This window comes from Poromitra crassiceps (assembly GCF_964638095.1).
Source record: "Poromitra crassiceps genome assembly, chromosome: 23".
In the NCBI taxonomy this organism is placed as follows: Eukaryota; Metazoa; Chordata; class Actinopteri; order Beryciformes; family Melamphaidae; genus Poromitra; species Poromitra crassiceps.
The window spans coordinates 17,691,202-17,717,769 of NC_139639.1; the positions used below are offsets into that span (position 1 = coordinate 17,691,202).

Below are 26,568 nucleotides of genomic sequence, written 5' to 3' on the forward strand. Positions count from 1 at the left end.
CGTCTTTTTCCAAAATTGTATTATGTTTCGGCTCTTTCCTTCCACGCTCTTTGGTCAGCATGGGGATTTGCTACGGTGTCCTTGGGAGGCCAAACTGCCTTCCCGTACACAGGTAGCCTATTCGCGTTAGCAGTAGCATTATTTCCCTGGTTATATCTTTTCAGAAGTTTAATTTACAAACAGAAGACTCGTATGTGCGGATGAAATTATCACGAACATGTGAACTGGAACCGGGGCTCCATCCGTTTAACTCTGAGCTGAGGGGAAGAAGAAGCTCCTTTCTTATGGGCCTTAAGGTGAATGGTTTATCTGTGAAGCTAACGTTAGCTGTGAAGCTATTGTCGCTTTGGAGGATATTAACGTTTGTCAGTAAATAGTTCAGGAGGAGGAAAAGTTCCTGTCACTGTGTGAAAATGAAAATATCTAAAGTCCAGGAGTGGAGCCCCAGTCTGGACCAGGAGGACCCAGAGCCCCCAGGCATTAAAGATGAACAGGAGGAACTCTGGATCAGTCAGGAGGGAGAGCAGCTTCAGGAGGACCCAGAGCCCCCAGACATTAAAGATGAACAGGAGGAACTCTGGATCAGTCAGGAGGGAGAGCAGCTTCAGGAGGACCCAGAGCCCTCAGACATTAAAGAGGAACAGGAGGAACTCTGGATCAGTCAGGAGGGAGGGCGGCTTCAGGAGGACCCAGAGCCCCCACACATTAAAGAAGAACAGGAGGAGGAACTCTGGACCAGTCAGGAGGGAGAGCAACTTCAAGGGCTGGAGCAGGCCGATTTCACCAAGTTCCCATTCAGTGCTGTCACTGTGAAGAGTGAATATGAGGAAGAGAAACCTCAGTCCTCACAGCTTCATCAAAGCCAAACTGAGGAGAACAGAGAGCCAGAGCCTCTAGCCAGCAGCTCAACTGAACAGATGAAAACAGAAGCTGATGGACACTGTAGAGTATCAGAACCAGCCAAGAACTTATATTCAGCTAGTGATTTACAAGAAACTACTAATGACAAGACTGAAGGGTCTTCTGAACCTGAGACTGAAGACAGTGATGATTATGATAAAAACTTTAGTTGCTCAGTTTGTGGTAAAAGTTTTGGTCGTAAAGAAACCTTGAAGAGACACTTGAGAGTCCACACAGGTGAGAAAGCATTTCATTGCTCAGTTTGTGGAAAAGGTTTTGGTCGTAAAGGACACTTGAAGACACACATGATCATCCACACAGGAGATAAACAATTTATTTGCTCAGTCTGTGGTAAAGGTTTTGCACTTAAAGGATCATTGATGTCACACATGCTAGTCCACACAAGTGAGAAACAATTTAATTGCTCAGTCTGTGGTAAATGTTTTCGTCATAAAGGATACCTTAAGAAACACATGCTAATCCACACAGGAGAGAAAGAATTTAATTGCTCAGTCTGTGGTAAATGTTTTGTATTTAAAGAAAACTTGAATAGACACATGATAGTCCACACAGGTGAGATTCGTGAGAAGCAATCTAATTGCTCAGTTTGTGGTAAATGTTTTTGTCATAAAGGATACCTTAAGAAACATATGGTAATCCACACAGGAGAGAAAGAGTTTATTTGCTCAGTCTGTGGTAAAGGTTATGGACTTAAACAATCATTGAAGGCACACATGACAGTCCACACAAGTAAGAAACAATTTAATTGCTCAGTCTGTGGTAAATGTTTTCGTCATAAAGGATACCTGAAAAAACACATGCTGATCCACACAGGAGATAAACAATTTATTTGCTCAGTCTGTGGCAAATGTTTTGTATTTAAAGACCAATTGAAAAAACACATGATAGTCCACACAGGCGAGAAGCAATTTACTTGCACAGTCTGTGGTAAATGTTTTCGTCATGAAGGATACATTAAGAAACACATGATAATCCACACAGGAGAGAAAGAATTTATTTGCTCAGTCTGTGGTAAAGGTTTTGAACTTAAAGAATCATTGAAGTCACATATGATAGTCCACACAATTGAGAAGCAATTTACTTGCTCAGTCTGTGGTAAATGTTTTCATCATAAAGGATACCTTAAGACACACATGATAGTCCACACAGGAGAGAAACAATTTAATTGCTCCATCTGTGGTAAAAGTTTTGGTCGTAAAGGACACTTGAAGAGACACATGATAGTCCACACAGGAGATAAACAATTTATTTGCTCAGTCTGTGGTAAAGGTTTTGGTCTTAAAGGACACTTGAAGAGCCACATGCTAATCCACACAGGGGAGAAGCAATTTAATTGCTCAGTCTGTGGTAAATGTTTTCGTCATAAAGATTCCGTTAAGAGACACATGATAGTCCACACAGGTGATAAAGCATTTCATTGCTGAGTTTGTGGTAAAAGCTTTGGTCGTAAAGGACACTTGAAGACACACATGATCGTCCACACAGATGAGAAAGCATTTAATTACTCAGTTTGTGATCAAGGTTTTGGTCATGACAGAAACTTGAAAAGACACATGATCCACACAGCCAGGAGAGAAACAATTTCTTTTTTTAGTTGGATGATTATGAGAAACGAGGTGTGTTTTAAAAAAGGAACCTTCTTCATAGCAAATTGTATCTGTCAGGCCTGGGGAACAAAGACAGAACATTTTGTTTAGAGAGTGATGTAATGCTATGTTTTGTTGCTTGAACAGTATGTTGACTTGTGATCTGTGTTGACTTAAATGTACCACTGCAGCGCTGTTTTATGCTGTATTTTGTTTGTGCCTTATAAGCCCATGAGAGTTGGGCACCTTAGGGTGCATGACACAGAAGAATAAAAAAATAAATCAAAATCAAATCTTTTCATTGTTCAGTCTGTGGTAAGGTATTGGTCAAGAAGGAAACTTGAAAAGACACATGATAATCCACACAGGAGATAAAGCATTTAATTGTTTAGTCTGTGGTAAAGGTTTTAGTCAAAAAGGAGACTTGAACAGAGACACACAGGACAGGAGAGTAAACATTTAATTGCTATCTGTGGTGGAGGGGGCATTTGAGTGTCTGTTAATGTATGTATTGTGGATGTATTTACATTATTTCTTTGTGCTTTGTTGTGTTTATGTATCAAAAAAGACATCACACTATCAACACAAAAATTGCAATCTGTGGAAAAGGTTTTAGTCAAAATGGAAACATAAACCCTGTTCGAAACCGTACGCTATTACAGTGTCCAAATTCTCAACTGTTAATTTGGTTCACTACTGTATATAGACTGTTTCAACTTGACAACATAAACATTCTAAATTTCCCCCAGCTTACTTCCTGTTGCAGTGTTTGCTAGTACACTAACTGACAGGAGAAGCTAGGTTGCAAACTGTTCCCTAGCAACGCAATTCTGTGAAAACCATAACTTGTTTGATCGTTCGCCATATAGTTCACTATAACACTACATGGGGAATAATGAGTGAATGAATGAGTGAACCATTCCGAACACAGCTGAGTCACATGAAAGCGAAACCAAGACCTAAGACGGGTTTGTCTGTATATATGGTATAACATCTATATAACCTAGTAGTGTATATGATGTAGTTAATGATGAATATGAAGTGTGTATATTACATAGTTGTGTTCTTATTTTACTGTGCCTTAATTTCCCTTTACATACACTGTTTACACTGTTTGCCCTATTTAACTGGCCTTATTGCCCTATTTGTTGTGTGCTGTGATTTTGTACCTACAACCTTATTTACTTACTACACTTTGTCTGTAACGGAGCCCACAGCATAAGAATTTCACACGTCCGTACTTGTACAACGGAGTGACAATAAAAATCTTGAATCTTGTAGTATGGGTATGACATGTAACATTTTTGAAAGGAGTAGCAGTAGTGTATAATTTCCAGGTCATAAGTTTAATTTACAAACAGAAGACTTGTATGTGTATATGATATGATCACAAATAACGTTAGGCTACCCTTATGACTTGCATTCATCCTGACTGCAGCAACATCTTTTTATCAGATCATTTGTTTAATTATATCTACAGTGATCTAGCATGCTCAGCATGTTTCTGCATTGATTTAATTTCTCTTTCCAGCAGAGGGCGCCAGATACATAGATGAGGACAGAGACAAGAGACAGAAAATTGTTTTGATGCCCAGATTCCTTGTGTGTGTGTGTGTGTGTGTGTGTGTGTGTGTGTGTGTGTGTGTGTGTGTGTGTGTGTGTGTGTGTGTGTGTGTGTGTGCGTGCGTGCGTGTGTGTGTGTGTGTGCCGTGTGCGCACGCACAATAGAGTAGCAGCAGCACATTATTATGTTGTGGGAGAGGGGTTTAAGGTTTCAATTAGTATTAGTATAGTAGTATTAGTATATGCGCTGGTACAGCACACATAAAGTGTGATAGTCTGACAAGTGAGAGTCTAATGACTAACTAAAAAAATATCTGTGATATTTGTGATGCATTCGTTTTTCTGGGAAAATAATATATGTAGCCTATTGCTTTCGAGACCAGTGGTTCTCAAACCTTTTCACGTCAAGGACCCCTAAACTGACACAAATTAGACCACATCATGGTCCCCTATTTGATAAGATTTTGTCCCAGGAGGGTCCCTCATCTAATAAGATTTTAGCTTTTGTGACAACCATCCCACTCTCCTCCTGGCCCTGTCTGGCAGGAGCCTGCCCTGGTGGTTGGGGTTATTAGGCTGATTGGGTGCACCCATGCACTCATTGGGCTTAAGAAGACCTTCAGACCATTCAGTCTCTCTCCCTCCTCACCAATGCACCGTTTGTTCTGTTTATTTGTTTTAATGTTGTTTGTTATTTTCCCTGAGTGTTAGTTAATCAATTATTGTTTTAACTTTTACTTTGGTGTATGACTCCCCTCATTTGTTACTTCCTTGAGTCGGGTTGTAAGGGAGTCATACACAAAAGTAAAAGTTGAAACAATAATTTATTAACTAAAACTAAGGGAAATTAACTAGACAACGCATTAAACAAACGAACAGAACAAAAGATAAATTGTTGAGGAGGGAGAGGTCTGAAGGTCTTCTTAAGCTCAATGAGTGCACCGGGCCTAGGTGCACCCAATCACCCAACGACCCCAACACCAGGCTCCTGCAAGTCAGGGTCACGAGAGTGGGAGGGTCGTTACACTTTGTTGTGTTTTATTACAGAAAGTGTATGAAACCCATGACCAAAATAGTCATACATTCTGTCATTGTGTTACTTTTGTTGTGTGAAAATGATTACGCTTTTTGTTGGGAACCCCCTGAAGGACCTTTGGGGGACCCCACTTTGAGAACCACTGTTCTAGACAGCTTTCCATGTTAGCTTAAGATAAATAACTATAAATCACTGTTTGCTGTTACCATGTGTCATAGGCTAAACAGCACCATGCCAAAGCAGGGTTTACTGCCTAGGTCACATACAGAGGATAGGTACACGTGAACATTATGCAAACACACAATACATCTTGGTTCACCACATTAGGCTTTATTGAACTTCATGTATACACATTTGTTTCTTTTTGCACGTGTATATATGTCTGTCTGTCTGTATGTATGCAAGTATGTACGTACGTAGTAGTACGTATGTATGTGTGTCAGTGTGTGAGCATGTGTGTGCAATTATTGTGTGATTGATTTTGGGGCGCATGTGTGTTTCTCTAAATGATTGTCTCGTCCCCATATCAAATAATTACAGCAAATTTATGACTTGATGTGAAAATGTTTTCAGACGGCTTTGTTCTGTTTTCTACATTAGCACCTTTAATGTAAATACTGACTTAGTGAGATAGAGAGAGAAAGAGAGAGAGAGAGAGAGAGAGAGAGAGAGAGAGACAGAGAGAGAGAGAGAGAGAGAGAGAGAGAGCACCTCTGCAAATAAAAACCAACACAACACAAAAAAATATAAAACAAAACCTACAATTTGTCTCCTACACATTCAAAAGATCCATACACCCCTTCTCTACTGATGAGAGTGTCTTTGGTTGAACCATAGATTTAGAATGAATAGAACAATCTTGTTAAATCAATGTGGCATGTGTGTGTTTGTGTCTGGCCTTACAAGGAATCTTGTGACTGGGGTCAAATGAACCTGTACCCATAACAACAGGATGTGTAGCCATCTCAGTGCCTCACATCCAGCAATGGCAATGGCCATAGCGATTTCGGTGCTGTGCGGCGCACTGAAGGAGCCGGTCCGTCTGTTCATTCTATGGATTCTAACTCTATGGCGTGGAGCTCTGCTGTCCCTCATTAGCATATCCAGCGGACGAAGCGCTCAAAGAATGAGGGCTTGTTCAGCAAGGCGTAGCTGTCTCCCCTGAAGATGGCCGACGTGTCCCCTAGCGCCACCTTCCGCAGCACCTCCTGGTCCGTGTCGCTGCCCATGGCGATCACCGTGGGGACGCCCTCCGCCCGCCGCATGGAGGACACGCCCTCCTCCAGGTTCTCGCCGGACGTGATGCCGTCGGTGATGAACACGAACGACAGCTCCGCATTGCGGCGAGCCAAGCGGCTGCCCTGTAACGAAACACACGTATAACGTTACAGACCCTGGGAAGCCAGTGTTGCCAACTTTTTTCCAAGGAAAGTAGCTATAGGCTCAGGAAGTTGCTAAAAGTTGCTGGATGATCTCATATGATAATTTGCATATCAATATATATTGTGAGCGAGTGAGCTAGGGGAAGCAGAGGGAAAGAGAGAGAGCAAACTGGCATCGGCCGTACCAATTTATTGCCAAATGCTTGCGGATTCAATACATTAACATAACATTGCTTCCCGTGGTCAGAAAAAGTTGACAGATTTGTCGCTAGGCTCTTTGAGAAATAAAGTCACCAGAAGGGTTTGAGAAGTCGTTAATTCTAGCGACAAAGCCACCAAGTTGGCAACACTGTACAGACCCCGTGGAGGTCTGCAAAGGCTCAACAACGTCTCTACTTTTTAAGGAAACTTAAAAGTTTTAAAGTGGACAGAACTTTGCAGATACTGTTCTAAAAGACCTGCATCCAGAGTGTGCTGACCTTCTGTATTCAGTGTTGGGGTGGAGCACTAAGTGCACAGAACAAGAATAAAGTGCACCCTCTATGGTCTGAGTATGCACTCTCACTTTCAGGGCGAAGATGCCTAGGATGAAATGCCTAGGATGCAAACTAGTATGCCTAGGATGAAAACTTTGTCCCACATTTGAATTCTGGTCTGATTTTTAGCACTTTGAATTTGCACCTGGTGCCTTTTATTGATCATGCAATGTGATGCTTTTTTATGATGTATGTATATTATGCTTATGTTTGTGCTGGATTATATGTGTGACTGTCATGTTCTTTTGGGCTCTCTCTGTGCAGAGCAAATTCCCTGAGGGGCAATAAAGGTTTAATTCATTCATTCACTCAAGTTGGCATCTTTACTTCCTTGATTCGATGAAACAGGATGTCGGGGCGGGACATAATGCAGCCAGGGATTGTTCAAAAGTCTAAAGCAATGGAATATGAGTCAGGGAAAGATTTGATGGAAGGGGTGGAGGGGACAGTGAAACATCACCAGTGTGTGTGTGTGTGTGTGTGTGTGTGTGTGTGTGTGTGTGTGTGTACCTGTGACATCACCAGGTTGTTGACAGCGTGGATGATGGCGCTGCCCAGAGAGGAAGAGGAGTCCAGGTAGTTCATGGCCGCCAGCGAGTTGGAGATCAGTGTCAGGTTGTGCGTGAGCGTGAACTCCACGATCTGCTCCGACTGGCTGCCATACTGCAGCAGGGCTATGCGGGCGTTCCTCTCGTCCGATTGGCCGTTGGCCAGCGTGAGGCGGTGGGCCACGTTCTCGATGAACTCTTTGGCCCGGCGGTGGTTCTCCAGGCCCATCCTCTCAGAACCGTCCAGGAGGAAAACCACGTCCACCGGCCGCTGCACACAGCCGGCCACTGCAGGCTCTGGAACCCACACACAGCATTGGAAATCAGACATGGTATTCCGCAGCATTGGAAATCAGACATGGAGTTACAGCTTGCACACAGACACTCGGGGGCCAAAAACAAAGACATAGTAGACATTAATTGTAGTTGCAGCTCTTTGAATTCAGCTAAACCTCCTCAGATCAATGTGGCCACATCACGATAGGACTGTTTTGATTTGCTGTTCCGTTTTATTTTCTTGAGATGAATACATACAAACATTTCGTACAAATAAAAGTATTTCACATCAGCAAGTTGCAGTCACAGAGCATACATAGTACAGTAACATATTCACTGGAAACCCGCGCTGCGGTCTTCGTTTCCCCCACGAAACACCATGACTTCCTACTCTACAAGCCAAGCTACATGCAAGACATATGCACCGATCACAGCCACATTTAACGGCTCGGCACATTTCAAACTGAAATGACATTTCTATAACATACAATAGTCTCTTCACTGTCAGTGCCAAGGCAATCAAGCAAACATCAACATACACCAGCTTCTGACTCATAGGCAGTATACTGCGACATTCATCAAAGTGGAATATTCACCACATGTGAAGGCGTTCTCATACCGACATGAGTCATTCACAGAACAGAAGTAAAGTAACGGCTGTAACCATGGCTATGTGCAAAACGGCAAAACAATATCATCGGAGTGAATCAGCGAGTAAAGCGATTCACAGTGGAAATGAGGCTTCTGTACACAGAGTTGCATGAATGGCTCTACAGACGACTGACTCTGTGTCCAGGATGACATCTGTTTTCCATCAGAATGGAAAACGTCCCTCCCCAAGGTGGAGGGGAACATTATATATCATATTTGCTAACAGGCATAGTTTTCTGACGGACCATGTGTGTTGTTAATTCAGAAATAATGGAATCAGGAGAGGCAGCTGGGTGAATCCCCGTTTGGAGTTCTGCGCTGCCACAAGATTACAAGAAAGGCTGCTCTGAAAGCTTAATAAGACAGGGCTCTATCATATCATATCATGCTATGCTATTGCATCAGCCCAGGTAAAATGTACTGTACACTCAGGACATACAAAAGTGCTTAGTTTGAATATGTCCAGCAGTAAGCTTATTAGCTATTGGCAGGAATGTAACGGTGAGGTAGCATGCTTAGCATGTTAGCATTAGTAGCTCTCTAAGGCTCTCTCCGTGACGGCCATAATGTCTTTGAAGACACGGTTGTAGGAATCGATGAAGAGCTTGGTCCATTGCTGCCTGTCCCCTCCGTGGGACAGCTTGGCTCTCTGGGCTGTATAGGCCATGGTTGCCACTCCAATCCCGTACTGCTGCTCACTCAGGCCATCCAGCAGGCAGGCCACATCCTCCAAAGAGGTGGGGATGGGGTCCACTGAGGTGGGGACCCAGGGGGCTTGTTCTGCCAGGCACTTCCAGGTGCAGGGGGGCCGAGCAGTGTAGTTCCCGGGGGTAGGGTCTGGAATCGGGGGGGAAGGGTCTGGAATCGGGGGGGAAGGGTCTGCAACAAGTGGGCGGAACAACATTGTGGGCGGGGTCCCACAAACATGACGCATCAAAACATCCAGAAAAGATGCAGCTAAAATGGCCCGAAAGTACACGGAGTCTGGTGTTGTATTGGCTTTACAGCCACAGGTATAGTGTTGGAACGGTGTCAAAAGCTCAGCCCAGCCACATCTGGTCTAAACCGTGACAGCTGTGAATAGCTAGGTGGAGGCCAGCCGGCCCTGAAAGAGGACACCGAGTTAAACTGATACCATGCATAAGGGATTGGAATCTTACCTGATTTACATGGGAGATCAGGGCACACGATGACGGGGTCTGGAGCAAAGACAGAGAGAGATTGTTAGAGAAATGGGAAAAAGACCAAAAGCCCTTCACATGCTCCTACTCATAGAGTAGTTCACTATATAAATATTTATGTGAACATTATTTGTGTCTACCAAATTGTATAGACGTGCATGTGTGTATGTGTGTGTGTGTGTGTGTGTGTGTGTGTGTGTGTGTGTGTGTGTATGTGTGCGCGCGTGTGCATGCAGGTGCGTGCGTGTGTGTCTGTGAGCGTGCGTGTATGTGTGTATATGTGCGCATGCAAGCATGCGTGTGTGTGCACGTGCATGTGTGTGTGTGACTGTGCACGCATGCATGCATGTGTGTGTGTCTGTGTGCATATGTGTATGTGTGAATATGTGCACATGCGTGCGTGTGTGTGTGTGTGTATACCTGGGCACAGCACGGTCTCGATCTTGTCGATGAACTCCTCAGCCACCAGGTCGGCGAAGCGCCTCATGCCCAGCACCCTGCCTGCCCTCTGGCAGACGATGCTCCCTAGACTCTCATTCTCCTCAATCTGGTCAAACATGTCACCGATACCGATGGCAGTCACATCCACTGGATCACTGGGATCACTGCATGCATGCACACACACACACACACACACACAAATATGAACAATGGTAAATGGTAAATGGCCTGCATTTATATAGCGCTTTTATCCAAAGCGCTTCACAATCAGTAGGTAGATTCACCCATTCATACACCGATGGCGGCAGGCTACCACGCAGGAGCAATTTGGGGTTCAGTATCTTGCCCAAGGACACTTCGACATGCAGACTGAAGGAGGCGGGAATCGAACCACCGACCTCTTTTATCCAAAGCGATTAATGGACAACCCGCTCTACCTCCTGAGCTACAGCCGCCCCTCACCCTTATAACAATAAGGTAACACTTTCATTTTCCCATGACGCTGGGCCAGCAGGCCCCGCCGGGGTCAGGAGATGGTGGTAGAAAGTCGAGATCTGAGGGGTGGGTAGGGGTAGTGACTAGGGGCATATGGGTCATGGGAGGGGGGGCACGCAAGGAGGGGGAGGGGCTGTAGCTACGGATAGGAAAGTGGTAGAGAGTCAGGATTTGAGGAGTGGGTAGGGGGAGTGGCTAGGGGGATGTGGGTGGTGGCGGGCGAGGGAAAAGCGGCTGTAGCTAGGGATAGGTAGGTGGTAACTTCTGGACAGCAGTTCATGATTGTATCCAGATAATTATTGGTCAGGGAATCCCATAGAGAGTCAGGATTCGAGGGGTGGCTAGGGGGAGCGGCTCGCGGGATGTGGGTGGTGCGAGGCAAGGGTTGTGGTGATGAAGGGGGGGGGGGGGGGGGGTGCCATAAACCAGAATGGCCACAACACTCTGCCGTGGGCTTAAAGGTTTGCGCTTGTTTGTCCCCTCCCCCATAAGACAGTCCTACACCAGGCACCTGCAAAGGACGTTGAGCAGCGACTCGTTGTCTCTGGGGTCGTAGCGTCCGTCGGTGATGACGACCACCGTGACGTTGGCCTTGGCCCGGCGGCCGTCCCTGATCAGGTTGTCATAGGCATACTTCAGGGCGGACGGCGTCCACGTGCCTCCGGCAATCCACTCCAAACGCTTCACCGCTTCCTACACAGAGGACAAGGCAGCATGTGAGTGATATGCAGGAGTAGCATTTAGTTTAGGGTGTTAGTTGCTATATATTATAGGTGTAATATACTGTAGATGAGTGTCTTGTGATGTAGTGGTACATAAAAAGGTGATTGAGATTCTTTAAAGTAGCAGCCCTTTGTCTTGAATTCTTTGGAAAGAGATTCATACGTCAAATTCACTATTTATATTTGTCTGAGAAACTACACTTATACTTACATCAAAATAGAATAAAAGAAGAAGAAAACTAAAACATAATACCGGTAATATTGATTCATGTTACATTACTATGTAACTTACAAGATGGGGAAAGTGATTTTGGGTGGGTTTACCCTCCAACGCAACCATGCTGCTATGTATTTGTAAATGCCTATAGGGAGATACACCCGTATGCATCTGTGTTCATGTGTGTGTTCGTGCGTATTGCGCGGTGAGGTAATGACTGACTGTCAGCTGGTGTGGGCAGACAGCACATCTGGAGTCAAGGAGGGAAAGAGACACATGAAGAAGAAGAGGAGGAAAGAGAGAGGGAGTAAACGAGTGGCTAATCAGAGCTCTATGGTCACAGCTCATGTGTTTGACCTGAAAGGGTTTGACATGTGGCGGCTGCAGCTCTCAGACCCGATTAATTAAGAAACATCTGGAGATTCTGTATTAGTCTCTCTCTCTCTCTCTCTCTCACACACACACACACACACACACACACACACACACACACACACACACACACACACAAAGAGTGGACAGCTCATTTCAACCACACTGTAAAAAATAATCTTCAGAGTGTGTCTGTGTGTGTGTGTGTGTGTGTGTGTGTGTGTGTGTTTGCATGCGTGCGTGCGCGCGCGCGTGCGTGCATGTGTGTGTGTGTGTGTGTGTGTGTGTGTGTGTGTGTGTGACGCACACCTTGAAAGCAGACAGTGAGTCAATCTTGGGGTCGTTAAGGCGGATGGCTTCCATCCTTCCACTGTGACTGTACTGGACAACTCCCACTCTTGTACCTGGGGATAAAAAGACACTTTGTTGCACATGCTCAAGACAGCATTAGCCCATTAATGAACGACTTTTAGTATGTTAAGGAAAGGCCCCACAGCATTTTTTTCTGTTAGAGGTGGAAACACAAAATTGGCTGTGGAACGTATTTATCATGCCTTAACTGGTAGATACATTTGTTTTTCTTTTAAAATCGCATAAAAATCACAAATTAATAAACAAATAAGTTCAACATTCATTTGACATGCTAAATATCAGATTTACACTGGATCACTTAACATATTGAAATCAGAAATATTGCATGCTCATTTTTAGCATGTCGCACACACACCCTAACCCTTTGCATGCTCGTCCTGTCGCTGCGCGTGCTCGCCCCTGTCGCTGTGCGGGCTCGCCCTGTCGCTGTGCGGGCTCGCCCGCTCAGTTGAACAATTGTGCTCCCCCACGCGGAACAGCCACGCCGCCTTATTATACTGTAGTACTGTAGTGAGACTGATGTTGTTTTGAATCCAATTGTACTAAGCATTTGATATAACTCCTTGTAGTTTTTGAGATAGAGCATTTCAGTATTATACTATTTAGTTGTTAGTCACATGGTTTTAATCATTTGTTTGTTAGTTTTTTTGACAAAAACACCAGTGGAAATTACACCTTCCTATAAACCCATTGTGACAAACGACTAAAAACAAGAATGGTGAGAAAAACTTTTAGTATGGGGTTACGCTGTAACCCCATACTCAAACTTGACCGATTTGAAAAATGTCAGTGGATCTTTGCTTAGCTCATCAAGTACTTCAAGTGCTGTAAAGGAAATCATAAAGTTCCACTGTGGACATTAATGGGTTAAGCCACTAGAAGAATCTGAGAGCCTTGAGATACCACCAGCATCATCATAATGATCATTATGTACATTCCTCCGGGGCCAAACAGAACCAGGCTTCCATGCTGGAAACGAGGCAGCAACATGTGTGCATATGATGATGATGTCAGTACAGTCTACCTGTCTCTGAGTTGGGGTCTTTGGCCATGGATCCCAGCCTGTTGATGGTGTTGATGACAAAGTTCTTCTCCAGGGTAAAGTTGGTCAGACCCACCGACTCCGAGCTGTCGATCACAAACACGATGTCCAGGGCTCCGCACCGCTTCTCGCAGTCTGCAACACAGAAGCACACACGTTAACGAGCCGACCGCCTCGCGGAGCGCGTTCAGATCCTGACGGTAACATGCGGATCCAACCCACCGCAGCAGCCGCACGTCTCCCTGATGTAGTTCATGACGTCGCACTCCTACAATCACACAACAAAAACACACAACATCACGTCCACAGCCATGTCGCTCTGCATGTCTCTTTGTGCGCCAATACCAGGCGAATGAGAGAGAGATGAAGATGCTCTTACGGTGAGGCCGGGATCTCCCTCGGGGCCGCGGCCTCCCTGCAAGGGAGAGACAAAACGGCATCACAACCTGAGCCTAATTCAGTGTCTGGGTTGTGACAGTCAGTGGATATAATTATTATGCTCTTATTATATTATTATAGGTTATTATATTGCTAGTTTGTATGCAAATAAATAAGAAATCGTATCGATTCGATACGATTCACGATATTGAGTTCACAATACGATGTTCTCCCCTTTTTTTTTTACAAAATGAAATTGCAGACAAATTATGACTGAAAAATATTCCTTTAATTTTTAATCCAAAAAACACAAAATAATGTATTTTTTCTTATCTTTTCTTTATCAAATTAAAGAATCCTTTTATTTCTGAGGTAGGTTATAACTGCAATACACAAACTTTACAATGAATGAATGCATATTTCCTTTTGTTTGTAAAAGAAAAACTGGGAGAAAAAAAAGCATTTCAATTCATTTTTCATCTCACTCGTGTGTGTGTGTGTGTGTGTGTGTGTGTGTGTGTGTGTGTGTGTGTGTGTGTGTGTGTGTGTGTGTGTGTGCGTGCGTGCGTGCGTGCGTGCGTGCGTGCGTGCGTGCGTGCGTGTATGCGTGCGTGTGCGCGTGCGTGTTGCTTACGTTAGGTCCGCCATCTCCTGTTAGTCCTCTCCGGCCAGGTTCACCTGGTGGCCCAGGCTCACCCTGTTGCACACAGAGAAATCAGAAACATATCACTTAATAACTAATGCTTCCACACACCCAGCCCTCCAGCAACGGGGGAACGTCTGACAGTAAGGCAACTCACCGGGACTCCGACTACCCCTTTGTGTCCGGGCCCTCCCTTCGAGCCGCAGTCCCCCCTGCCGCCTCTAGGTCCGCGGTTTCCCTTCCCTCCTCTCTCGCCCTGTGGAAAGAGAGCAAAGTCTGTCAAGTGCATCGGTCCAGCCGGCTGCTTTCTAAGGAGATGGAGGAGTGTGTGTTTTCGTTACCGACGGTCCCCTTTGTCCTGGATAACTGAAGCCAGGTCTTCCGGGGTCGCCCTGAATCGAGAAGAAATAAGAGTCAGAGAGGCAGACACTAGAGACCTGCACACAGACATACACACCAACACACACACACACACACACACACGCACACACACACATGCACACACACGCACACACACACACACATGCGCACGCGCGCATGCACCTTTGGTCCAACCAGTCCAGACGCGCCTCTTGGTCCAGCATCACCAGAGTCACCTCGGGTTCCCTACGATGCAAACAAATAATCAGGCATTTTTGATATGAGGTTGTTTGAAGTGGATTTGAGACATGTAAGCTACTCTAAACAGACACACACAAGCTTAGCAAAATGACGTTTGACTTACATTTTTCCCACCATCGCCCGCTATCCCTGGTTGGCCTCTGGGGCCCGGCAGGCCATTGTCTCCCTGTACAGAACAGGCAAATTAGGACAAATTAAAGAGAGGAGTTCAAGTGTGTACGCCCTAAGGGTATAAGGGTATACACATAAATACAAAGAGTTTGTAGTGAGTATAGAGTTCTCCTCACCTTTGATCCCTTGTTTCCTACTTCACCTGAAAGTCCTCTCAAGCCCTCTGGCCCCATTTCACCCTGAAACACAAACGCAGGTGATGTAGGCGAGATCAAATACAAGGACAATGTCTTTCCAGAGCCCCCTAGTGGTGGAGCGATGTGTCTATGTCATAGCCCGGTGGTTTGTTCATTAAGGAGATGTGGTTTGTTCATTAAGGAGATGTGGTTCGCAGTCGTGTCCATGGAAATGATACCTTGCCTCCTTTTGGACCGTCTGGTCCATTAAGGCCCTTTGGCCCAAAGTCTCCTCGGCGCCCCTAGAACAGAAAGGCGTCAGATAACAGTAAGTCAATGCGGACACGTGCATGCAGGGGATCACGGTGGTTTTTGAGTAGATCAGATGTTCTCACCGCCTCTCCGTTGACTCCTGAGGATCCAGGGTTTCCCTAAGGAAAAGGACACACGGGTGAGCCGCCATGTGAGTGAGTGTACATGTAGATTTTCATCTAGTTTGGTCTGGCGGGGATGAAATGGGAAATGAGACTTACTCCGGGTCCTTTTTCTCCGGGCTGGCCGGGTGAGCCAGAACTGCCCCTCTCTCCCTGTGGAAGAGACAGCAGAGGTTAAGCTTTCACCTCCGGCGCTTTGACGTTTCACGTTATCTCTAAAATTGCATGTGCCCCCCTCTGTCATTGACCTTATACAGCATCCAGTATCTCTTTATGCTGATTGGCCAGGACCAAACTCAGAAAGTAGCATCAGAGACTGTTTAGAAGAGCGAGACGGCCCAACTGCGAGTCAATTCCTGTATCTGTGTCACGTGGGTTTCGCACTCCCCGCCCCTTCAAGAGACTAGCGGCAGGTCCTCCTGAGTCTATTGGAGTCAGTGGGAGAAGTGAATGTGAGCACAGATTATGACCAAATCTTTTGCCCCATCATCATCGAAGACCCATTTTTCACAAGCCACGTATCTTTCATTTTTCAGATAGACAAATCTGGAGAAAGTCTAATTTGTTCGAGACCTGTCTCTGCCTCAGCAACACACTATCACAAGATTTGGCAACATATCTTATCATGGCTAACGTTAGACATAGCAGCTAGCGATGAGCTAAAACTACATGTGAAATTTGCAGATGTAGCTAAATCTGTCCCTAGAAAAAAAAATCAGCAGATACCACAGTTACCACAAGATTGAGCTAGCAAGGCAGTTTTGTGTTTATATGTGTGGTATTTAGTCAGTTTTGGGAAATCACGATCTCTAGTTGCTAGGTCGTTAATTCACAACACTTCCAAACGAGGTCGGTGGATGGGGGAAAGGCGACCATGCCCACTATAGCAGACAAGAAGAGTATAGGTTGTTTGCAATCACATGATTCCGATGATGTCGCTGGCGGGCAGCTCTCCCAGAGCTACTATGGAGAATGGAGGAAAGTGAGTATGCAAGAGAGTTGGATGCCGCTCCACGCTGCAGGTATCGCCAGAAGATTGCAAAACATATAGGACATGATCCATTACACAATGAAGAGAAACGATTTTTCCAGCAACTTGTCCGATTTTGCGCTTTCCTATATAGCCTGCTGCTGGTGCTTTCCTATGTAGCCTGCTGCTGGTGCTTTCCTATGTAGCCTGCTGCTGGTGCTTTCCTATGTAGCCTGCTGCTGGTGCTTTCCTATGTAGCCTGCTGCTGGTTGCTATGTAGCCTGCTGCTGGTTGCTATGTAGCCTGCTGCTGGTTGCTATGTAGCCTGCTGCTAGTTGCTATGTAGCCTGCTGCTGGTTGCTTTCCTATGTAGCCTGCTGCTGGTTGCCCGCCAGCACGATCACATGGTTTGCAAACAAGCCAATGGTCAAAGGTCTTGACGCGACGTCACCTGAAAACAACCTATACTATTTCATACCATTGGCGCAGCCTGTAATGCTGTGCCAATGGTATGACATAGCGTGTAATGTATAATCTTGATAGTGTATAAAGTATATTTGATAATACTTAAGTACCTTTGGTCCAGGCTCGCCGCTAGGGCCAGATGGACCTGATCGTCCTGGGGGACCGTTATTTCCCTAGAGACAGGACACACACACACACACACACACACACACGGACAGAGTCAGAGTTAAACCATGGGCTGAGCGACCGATAGTGTTGTAACTGGAGGGTGACTGCATTTGGTGTACCATGTCTCCATCAGCGCCAGGGAGACCACTTGCACCGACGCCACCGGGGTGACCATCAGGACCCTGCAACACATTACACACACAAACCATAAATAGCCCATAACACAAGCAAATGTGGATGTACTAACAATGCTAATGTGAGCGCATCATACTCTGTCGCCTGGGTCTCCTTTGCAACCTGGAGCGCCGATCCGTCCAATTTTACCCTGGGAAGAAGAAGACAAAAGAAAGGGAAAATGTAACGACAAATGACGCACTGGAGTGCAAGTTTCATTTGAAAAGGAGATATCCACCATTTGAAAAAACATGTATGGCTCCTACCTTCTGTCCATCTGTCCCGTTGCGTCCTCCAATTCCGAGTGGCCCCTAACGAGAGAGAGAGATGAGGTCAGAGGAGAAAGACCAATCACAATCCGGAATGTGTGATGACCAACAGACCGGGTTAGTCAATAAAGCAAGATTACAGGAAGACCTACCTTCTTCCCCTCGGTGCCGATCTCTCCCTGTGGGCAGACAAAAGATAACAGTCATTTTGCGTACAGTGTCATTGATAATCCACAATCAATCACTACTTATGCATTAATATATTCACAAATCAATAGCCATATAGAATAATTCAATCCAAACAAACACAATGCCACCTCACCTTGTCGCCTCGAAGACCTGGCTCTCCCTACAGAGTGGAAAAAAGGAGGAGCAGTCGTCAGTTATTACCATGTAGAAACAAACAAATTTACCATGTGACCTATCGCATTGAACAATGGAATAAGTGAATGTGTGGAGTCTTACTTTGACACCGGGCTGACCGATGGGACCCTCGATACCGGGGTCTCCTGGGCGACCCGTGTGTCCTTTCAGACCTGGGTCTCCGTTGTCTCCTTTAGCTCCCTGCAATCAACAAGTCAAATAGGGTGAGGATTAGATTAAGGCGTTTGGCCTGTAAATCTGTGTGTGTGTGTGTGTGTGTGTGTGTGTGTGTGTGTGTGTGTGTGTGTGCACACGTCCGTCCATGCGTGCGTGTGTGTGTGTGTGTGTGTGTGTGTGTGCGTGCGTGGGTGCGTGCGCGTGTGTGTGTGCACGTGCGTGCGTGCGTGTGTGCACGTGCGTGCATGCGTGTGTGTGTGTGTGTGTGTGTGTGTGCGTGCGTGCGTGCGTGCGTGCGTGCGTGCGTGCGTGCGTGCGTGCGTGCGTGCGTACGTGGGTGCGTGCGTGCGTGTGCGTGTGGTTAAGACTCACTTTCTGCCCCCTGTGGCCTTTTGGACCGTCAGGCCCTGGTGTCTCCAGACAGGACACTTCATAACACTGTATGAGGAAACGGAGAGAAACTGTCAGTGACAACACCATCCGAAACACTCGACATTTGCTCTGTTATTATCGCCAATTGTTGGGTTCTGTCTGCCATCTCACCTCTACGTATGACTGGTGGATCTGTGAACGGAAATGAGAGAGAAGCGTTAGACAAAACAAGTCACCACACACCATTAAGACAAATGAGTGTGTTCTCGCAGTGGTTCTCAAATGTTTTCATGTCAAGGACCCCTAAACTGACACAAATTAGACCAGGGTCCCCCATTTGATAAGATTTTGTCCTACGGTCCCCCATCTGATAAGATTTTTGCTTTTAGATGTTTTATTACAGAAAGTCTATGAAACCCATGACCAAAATAGTCATACATCAGTGTTTCCCTTACCATTCATTCTACAGGCCTGGCGGCCCCTGCTCTCCCCAAAATTTCAATAAACCTTTACGGCATATTGTTACAATACAACAATACTGGTGTTGACAGTGTTGACAGTAATAGAAGATGCCAAATCATGCAAAACAATAAGCATTTTGCTTTTAGGAGCATTGTGCCAGCGTGCAGCGCTGTTCCAAAACGTGTCAACGTGTGTCGTTGCCTGGGAAATGCACATCCCATAATACAACTGTTCACATCGCATCCCATAATAGTATGATGATACTTGGGATGCCATTGCGAACATAGATGCAAACAGGTTAGCTTAAAGTTTAGCATCGCCAGCGAGGGCCCCCACCGTTGCGGTCGGGGTACGTTTCGAAATCCCTCCAGGCCTGACATTTCTTCTAGGGGAAACACTGTACATTCTGTCATTGTGTTGATTCCCCTCTTTGCTGGGGACCTCTGGAACGCCCTCAAGGACCCCTGGGGGTCCCCGGATCCCACTGTGAGAACCACTGTTCTATAGTGTATGTGTCTGTGTGTGTGTGTGTGTGTGTGTGTGTGTGTGTGTGTGTGTGTGTGTGTGTGTGTGTGTGTGTATGTGTTACCATGGTTTGGATGATGCGGTCGATGGTGGCGTCCTGGATGACGGCTCGGCCCCCGCTCAGGTCCACGGCCATGTATTCCTCCCTGTAGACGGAGGCCGGAGAGTTGGCGATCTCCCTCAGTCCCGTCTCATCCACGTTCTTGGACGCGGCCACCACAAAAATGCGGATGTCCTTGTCGCGCGCCCTCTCCGCCGCCACCTTGATGCCCCCGCACGGGTTGGCCGTCACGTGGCCGTCGGTGATGACCACGGCGAAGCGGAGGGCTTTGGGGTCAGAGGGGGCGAGCAGCATCTTGTCGGTCATGTTGGTGAGCGCGCAGTCGATGTGGGTGCCCTTACCCAGGTAGCGGATTACCTTGACGCCCTGCAGACAGCGGCAACGACAAGTCAATGGAGGGTTATTACAGAGGCGAGTCACTGCTGTTTGGATGTTTTCTAAATTAAAAGTGTGCTAGGATGGAAACTGTCTCCTAAACAAGTGAGCGCTCCGGACGTCACATTTCTGGGTGTTGAAGTTTGAAAATGTTTATTCCATTTACAGGGGTGGCCCACAAACTTTGGTATAGCCTATATACAGCCTATAGCAGGGCTATTCAACTAAATTGTTCAGGGGGCCACATTGTCAGAAACCTAAGGGGCTGGACCATTCCCCGAGCTATTAATCACATTATATGTACACTTGACCACCACAATTTTCAAAACTTGTATTTCACTACATTGCAACAGTAGCTTAATTTTCATTTAAAAGTGCTTAATTTCTGTACAACAAAAGCTGTGTTAAAGTCCCAAAAGCTATTCTACAACACATGCCAGCCATTTGAAATATAATTTGGTCAATTCTGAACTCTCTTAGCTACACCACAGCATTGTAAACATTTATAGTGCATCAGGAAAGGAAAACAACTGTAAACATTATTTCTTGTTTAGAACATAGCACAGTATTAAATACTGAGTATCTCATGAAAAACTATTAATATTGCATATTTTGTGTTTAGCTATGTCTCACAGCATTGTAACATTGTACTGGAGCAAGAAAGGAAAACTACTGTAAACATTTTAACCATATTTCTTGTTTAGAACCTAGCTATCTACAGCACACCTCTCCTGAAAAACCATTTATAATGCATATTTCGTGATTACCTACATTACAGCGCCATCTCCTGAAAAACATTAATATTGCACCTTTCTTGTGGCTACATCACAGCATCTCCTGAAAAACATTTATAGTGGATCTGACTTGTTTAGCTCACTTTAGCTAGATCACATCTGAAAAACAACCAGTCGGTTGTAATAAGTAAATGAGGTTTAATTGTAAAAAAGAAAAAAAAATCCAAAATAAAATAGAATAAAATAGAACTCATCTGACTTGATTGGCGGGCTGCCAGTTGAATGGCCCTGGCCTATAGATTGACCATACTGAATTTTGGTGAAATTATCTCTGTCTTAACCTTTTGCCACAGAAACCAATAATTGACCATTTCTGCATGTTCTGTTTTAACTTTAGTAGCCTATCTACAGATTTACACATTGCATGATAATTAGTAGGCCTTGAACTGTGTTCACTGAGAGTTGTGGAAGAATGTTGGAGACTGCAACTTCTGCTGCTGAGGGACCTCTGTGCAGAGTTTTTGTCTGCGTCCAGGTGCTCTTGAAAAAGTTTGGCCACGCCTGATTCAGAGCATTTTGGAGTTGCGTAGTGCAACTTTAACTTTAGCCAACCACTTGGATCCAGTTGCCTCTTTCCCAGATCAAGGTCAAATACCTTTGTGAGCCTCAACCAGAAAAGGCAATTCATCAATACTAACTGAAAAACAATTTAAATCATAGCAGTTGCCATTGTCCTTTGTAAAATAGAAACGAAAGCACCTACGAGGAACTTTCATTTTGTGTTGATTGTAGCGGCACCTGTGGACAAAAGCGGTACTGTGTGCCCAGAATGAAAACATGCATTTCCTGAACACCGAGGCTCCTCCCGCTGTCTCCACCGGGCTGTCTAAGCTGCAGCAGGCCAGGCTCAGCGAGCCCCCCCCTCCCCCCACTGTTTTATTTACTGCATGAGGCTGACATCATCGCTTAATTCGCCGGCCGGAAACAAAAATTACTAGCAGTTTCACTCGGACGTGACACGTGACGATGCTGTGCCTGGTCAGCGCACAGGCATTTAGAGAAAATATATCGAAATTGCCAATCTCCTCGCTAATAGTCTCATTTGCTGATGTAGGTAAGATTAAATTTAGACTGTTACATCTAATAGTCTAATTTGCTGATGTACGTAGGTAAGACTAAATTTAGACTGTTACATCTTCAGTTAAAAGTTCATCCTTGTAGCTGCTTTAAGCAATAAGCATCGCTGGAGTTTGTGTGTGTGTGTGTGTGTGTGCGTGTGTGTGTGTGTGTGTGTGTGTGTGTGTGTGTGTGTGTGTGTGTTTGTGTGCGCGTGCGTGTGCGTATGTCTGTGTGTGTGTGTGTGTGTGTGTGTGTGTGTGTGTTACCCACTTGGATGAAGGCATCCTTGCTTCCAATCGGGGCAATCGGGACTTGTGTCTGGGAGAAGTGCAGTCCACCGATGCGCCAGCGGATCTGCACCACGCCCCTGTACTCCTTGTCTTCTAGACGCTCTGCAAAACGCTGTGCGAAGAGCTGCAACACACACACACACACACGACATGACTATAGGTGCAGTCAACTTGATCAACAGTCAGAATGACACAATAATAATACAATTTGTATTAAGAAACACATCATATGGAGTTTCCCTCAATAGTTTAATAATTCCCCTCAAAAATATGTGATCCTGGCACCTTATAAGCCCCAAATAGTTATGATAATGGCCGATAAACTACTGATATGTTAATAAGCTGCTTATCGAGGGGTGAAAACCAGAGTGACAATTGACCAACTTACAGGAGAGCAAAAAAAAAAGACCATACTTTGTCCTGGTCCAACATAAAGTCCAGGGCGCTTCAGCCAAGTTTGGAATAAAAGGGTCCTGATGGACAGTGTACAGAAACCTGGGCACTTCACACAGACTACCTGAAGTAAAGACACTGGAGCACTCTTTTCCGTCTGCACCTTTATTAGGGTCTGTGTTCAGCGACGTCAGCGTTAGGTTTTATTTTTTATTTTTTTATTAATAACTCTGGATTGGTTTTACTTTTGAACTCACACAGCTCATCAAGAGCATTCATTTGATTTTCGCCCAAAATGTCAGTTACGCCCCTCTGGTTCTCGCCCCTCGACATGTGTTCCCTAATCTAAAGTGTTCCCGACAGCACTCTTCTGTGCTGAGGGTGGAATAGTGCAGATGAGGCAGCAACCTTGATGCTCTCCACCAGCGCGCCGGGCGGCGGCTCTTGCAGGGCGATGGTCTCAGACGTGTCGATGGTGAAGTACACGTCGATGGGACAGTCGTGCTTCTCTGGAGGGCGACACAAAACACCCAGGCATCAAACATGTGAAACCTGCCACATCAGTAATGTGAGTATCTGTGGGCGGGTGTGATGCAGTGAGGGTTGGGGTTCACGGCACTCACGGCTGCACTGCGTGGTTTGGGCGCGGGTTAGCGCTCCGGAAAGGAGGCACAGTGCGATGACCTCTAAACCCCGCATCTTCCTCTGCTCCTGTCTGACAGCATGGAGACACAACACACACCTGAGACACAACACACACCTGAGTCCACAAGCTGTCTGACAGCATGGAGACACAACACACACCTGAGACACAACACACACCTGAGACACAACACACACCTGAGTCTGACAGCATGGAGACACAACACACACCTGAGTCCACAAGCTGTTTCTGTCCCTTCTTTCATTCTTTCTAATCTCGCTGTCCATCATGTCATCATTTCACCCTTTCACAAAATCAGAAAACTGAGGGGAGGAATTAGGGCTGGGTATCGCCGCTGATTTCCCGATTCAATACGATTCCGATACACAAGGTCCCGATTCGATTCGACTGCCGATTCCATAGCAATATTTCAGTTACAATTTACCAATTTTGCCCGGATATAAAAGAGATTCTCAAAGAACTAATGCTGTCAGTTGTATAAGGAACCCTCTAACCTGCTGCAATGTGGTGGGTGGCAGTGCGCTAAGAACCAAACCATACAAGTCTAACAGGGTTAAAGCTTCAACCATCCACGGGAAAAGGCATTATATTAAGAGATCAATATTGGGATTTATGAATCAATATCACTTCCTTCAAATAAATATCGATTTGTATCAGATTTTTTTTAACCCAGCCCTAGGAGGAATCATAACCCAGCCCTAGGAGGAATCATAAGCATGCAAAAGCAAAGACAAAAACAAGCAGTAGAAAAGTCAACACACAAAGAAAAAGAAAAAAGGCCCTATTTAAAACAAGTAGAAAAAACGAGTAGAAAAAAGAGTGTGCCATGTTCCTGCCTCTAGTAAATAATAAATGAATAAATGAATGAATGAATGAATGAATGAATGAATGAATAAATAAATAAATAGCTGATTTTCATTTTTTTCATGATGTGCAAGATTCAGTTAAAATTCTACTTGTGACTCTGTCTAGATGCTACAGCTACACCTCATATCAGTTTGAGTGAACTGTAACAACTGCAGGCCATGTTGCCCATGGGGAGCAAAATGGCTGCCATACTGTTATGTAATATGCTTTAAAGTATCAGAGGAGTTGAACATGGCTCTTCTCTTTTGTTTTTAGCTGACAAATTATGGAGGAGGGGGAAAAAACTGTGTCTGGAAGAAGTGATGAGCTCAACAAACTATCACACACATGATGCAGGCCTCAAAGCACCAACCATTAGGCAAATACTAGAACATCACAAAATAAGAGTAAGTAGATCCCCTAAGTCTTTTGAGGAATACAGTGTTGGACATGAGGCTAACTTCGGACTAGTCAAAGGAAGTAACTGTATCTTAAAAATAAAAACTGAACAATAATCTCAACTCACCTTTCCAAAAAGTTGGAGAAATCACAGAAGTTGCTTACATCAAACTTTAGGCAGACCTTTAGAGAGAGGCCTTCGCCAATAATAAGAAATTGTACTCTTCCGGTCTCCTAAATGGGCATGGTCATCAGCTTGTGATTGGCTGTCTGTCAATGGTATGAAACTTCATTGGCTGACCAGTCTCCTAAGTGGGCGTGGCAGTGGCGATACCGCACCATGTTAGGCTACAGCCATTCAAAAGGCCTCCCCTGCCTAGCCATCACCATGTAGGGTACAGCCATTCAAAAGACATATCCTGCCTATCCATCACCATGTAGGCTACAGCCATTCAAAAGACATCTCCTGCCTATCCATCACCATGTTAGGCTACAGCCATTCAAAAGGCCTCCCCTGCCTAGCCATCAGCATGTAGGCTACAGCCATTCAAAAGGCCTCTCCTGCCTATCCATCACCATGTAGGGTACAGCCATTCAAAAGACATATCCTGCCTATCCATCACCATGTAGGCTACAGCCATTCAAAAGACATCTCCTGCCTATCCATCACCATGTTAGGCTACAGCCATTCAAAAGGCCTCCCCTGCCTAGCCATCAGCATGTAGGCTACAGCCATTCAAAAGGCCTCCCCTGCCTATCCATCACCATGTAGACCACAGCCATTCAAAAAGCCCTCGGCCATGCAGGTGCCCTGTAGTGGGCCATCTTCAGCAGTTGATGCTCACCAACTGGTCTACTGCTGCACCACACACAAAAATCTATCCATTAGTAAAGACCAAGTGGGGGGAAATCTGCCACTGGAGTAAGATAATTTCACTTTTTTTCCTGGTGCAAATGAACTTGTTTCAAGAACTTTCTAGAATCAAAGTAACATCTTGATACCAGTGCAGTGCAGCCTTATTCTGCCTTGTTTGTTGATATTATAACTTTAATGAAAATTCTCAAAGCAGGTGAAACCGCATTGGAAGCGAGTAAAATTAAATTTTTCCACTTGCTTTAAGGAAAACATTACTTTTATGACTCAATTCTAGACGGCTTCTTCCTGTAAGGTGGGCCTTTTTGCAGTGTGTGTGTGTGCCCACCAAACAGCAGCCAGACCCTGAGCCGACGCTCTGCTGTGGCTCCCTCTAGCGGACAGACACAGATACTGCCCGCCAGGCTGCAGAGCGGGGGAGTCCGCGGCTGGTCCCACGCCTCTCCACTGCCAGCCAGGCCAGGGGGACTCTCACAGTTTCTCATCATGGCACAGGTAAATGTAATGCGAAAAACACTGAGATAACAACGCTAGCCTACTGATAAAGCCTTTGCCCACCACACAGGCTATTTTTTCTTAGACTTAATGTGCATTTCAACACTTTAACGTGTCCAAGGTGTCTGCACGCCGCACTTTCGCCTGAGAGAACAACCGTCCTTATTTCTGTTAAGGAGAATAACTTGCAAGACAGACCGAGAGAGAGAGAGAGAGAGAGAGAGAGAGAGAGAGAGAGAGAGAGACACACACACACACACACACACACACACACACACACACACACACACACACAGAGAGAGAGAGAGAGAGAGAGAGAGAGAGAGAGATAGAGGCATTTCATTGCTGTGCGTTTAAAAGTCCTGCTAGCTTACCCGAACTCTTTGGAAGAACTTGAAAACTTTCTCAACAGCTTGCCGTCCGCCGCAGATCACCTCCTCATCTCCGTATGAGAGCGAGGCGAGAGGGAAAATGAGGTGAAGTTGGGAAAGTAAAGCCTGGATGCGCGTTGGCTTTCAGCAGAAGACCCGTCCGCTCGCGTTCCCGTCCCGGTCCAGCCCCAGCTCGAGCTATGATCCCTCCTCCGCGCTCCTGCTACGCGCGTGCACCCCAAGGCCAGTGCCCGCGCTGTCCGCTTGGAGGCGCCGTGGGTCCACAGGAGCCTGGCCC

General features: G+C 45.6%; 1 protein-coding gene across 2 annotated transcripts; it reads right to left on the reverse strand.

Moving 5' to 3' along the window:
* Positions 1-5,422: 5,422 nt before the first annotated feature.
* Positions 5,423-26,443, reverse strand: col6a2 (collagen, type VI, alpha 2). 2 transcript variants are annotated; one of them, XM_083659586.1, is made up of 32 exons: positions 26,274-26,443; positions 23,245-23,332; positions 23,030-23,130; positions 22,209-22,352; positions 19,714-20,076; positions 18,834-18,854; positions 18,663-18,728; positions 18,216-18,314; positions 18,073-18,099; positions 17,903-17,929; positions 17,748-17,792; positions 17,579-17,632; positions 17,427-17,489; positions 17,250-17,312; positions 15,804-15,857; positions 15,666-15,701; positions 15,510-15,572; positions 15,271-15,333; positions 15,087-15,149; positions 14,906-14,968; positions 14,704-14,754; positions 14,520-14,618; positions 14,354-14,416; positions 13,721-13,756; positions 13,564-13,609; positions 13,324-13,476; positions 12,237-12,331; positions 11,128-11,309; positions 10,101-10,285; positions 9,660-9,698; positions 7,535-7,869; positions 5,423-6,467 (listed from the first exon to the last, which is right to left on the reverse strand). In XM_083659586.1, exons 2-32 carry the CDS (start codon positions 23,318-23,320, stop codon positions 6,201-6,203), a joined length of 3,042 nt encoding a protein of 1,013 aa, XP_083515712.1. In that variant the 5' UTR covers positions 23,321-23,332; positions 26,274-26,443; the 3' UTR covers positions 5,423-6,200. The 2 variants fall into 2 exon arrangements, with proteins under 2 accessions (XP_083515712.1, XP_083515711.1); XM_083659585.1 differs by having other exon boundaries at positions 23,245-23,336.
* Between the last annotated feature and the right edge of the window lie 125 nt (positions 26,444-26,568).

Bases quoted from the DNA above. Each gene is read 5' to 3' on its own strand.
- col6a2 (XM_083659586.1), bottom strand. From the start codon at position 23,320: ATGCGGGGTTTAGAGGTCATCGCACTGTGCCTCCTTTCCGGAGCGCTA. The intron at 18,315-18,662 runs GTGAGTCTTAAC...TGTTGATTGCAG, and splicing joins AAGGCCACAGGGGGCAGAAA to GGAGCTAAAGGAGACAACGG. The intron at 17,930-18,072 runs GTGAGGTGGCAT...GTCTGCCCACAG, and splicing joins CAGGTCTTCGAGGCGACAAG to GGAGAGATCGGCACCGAGGG.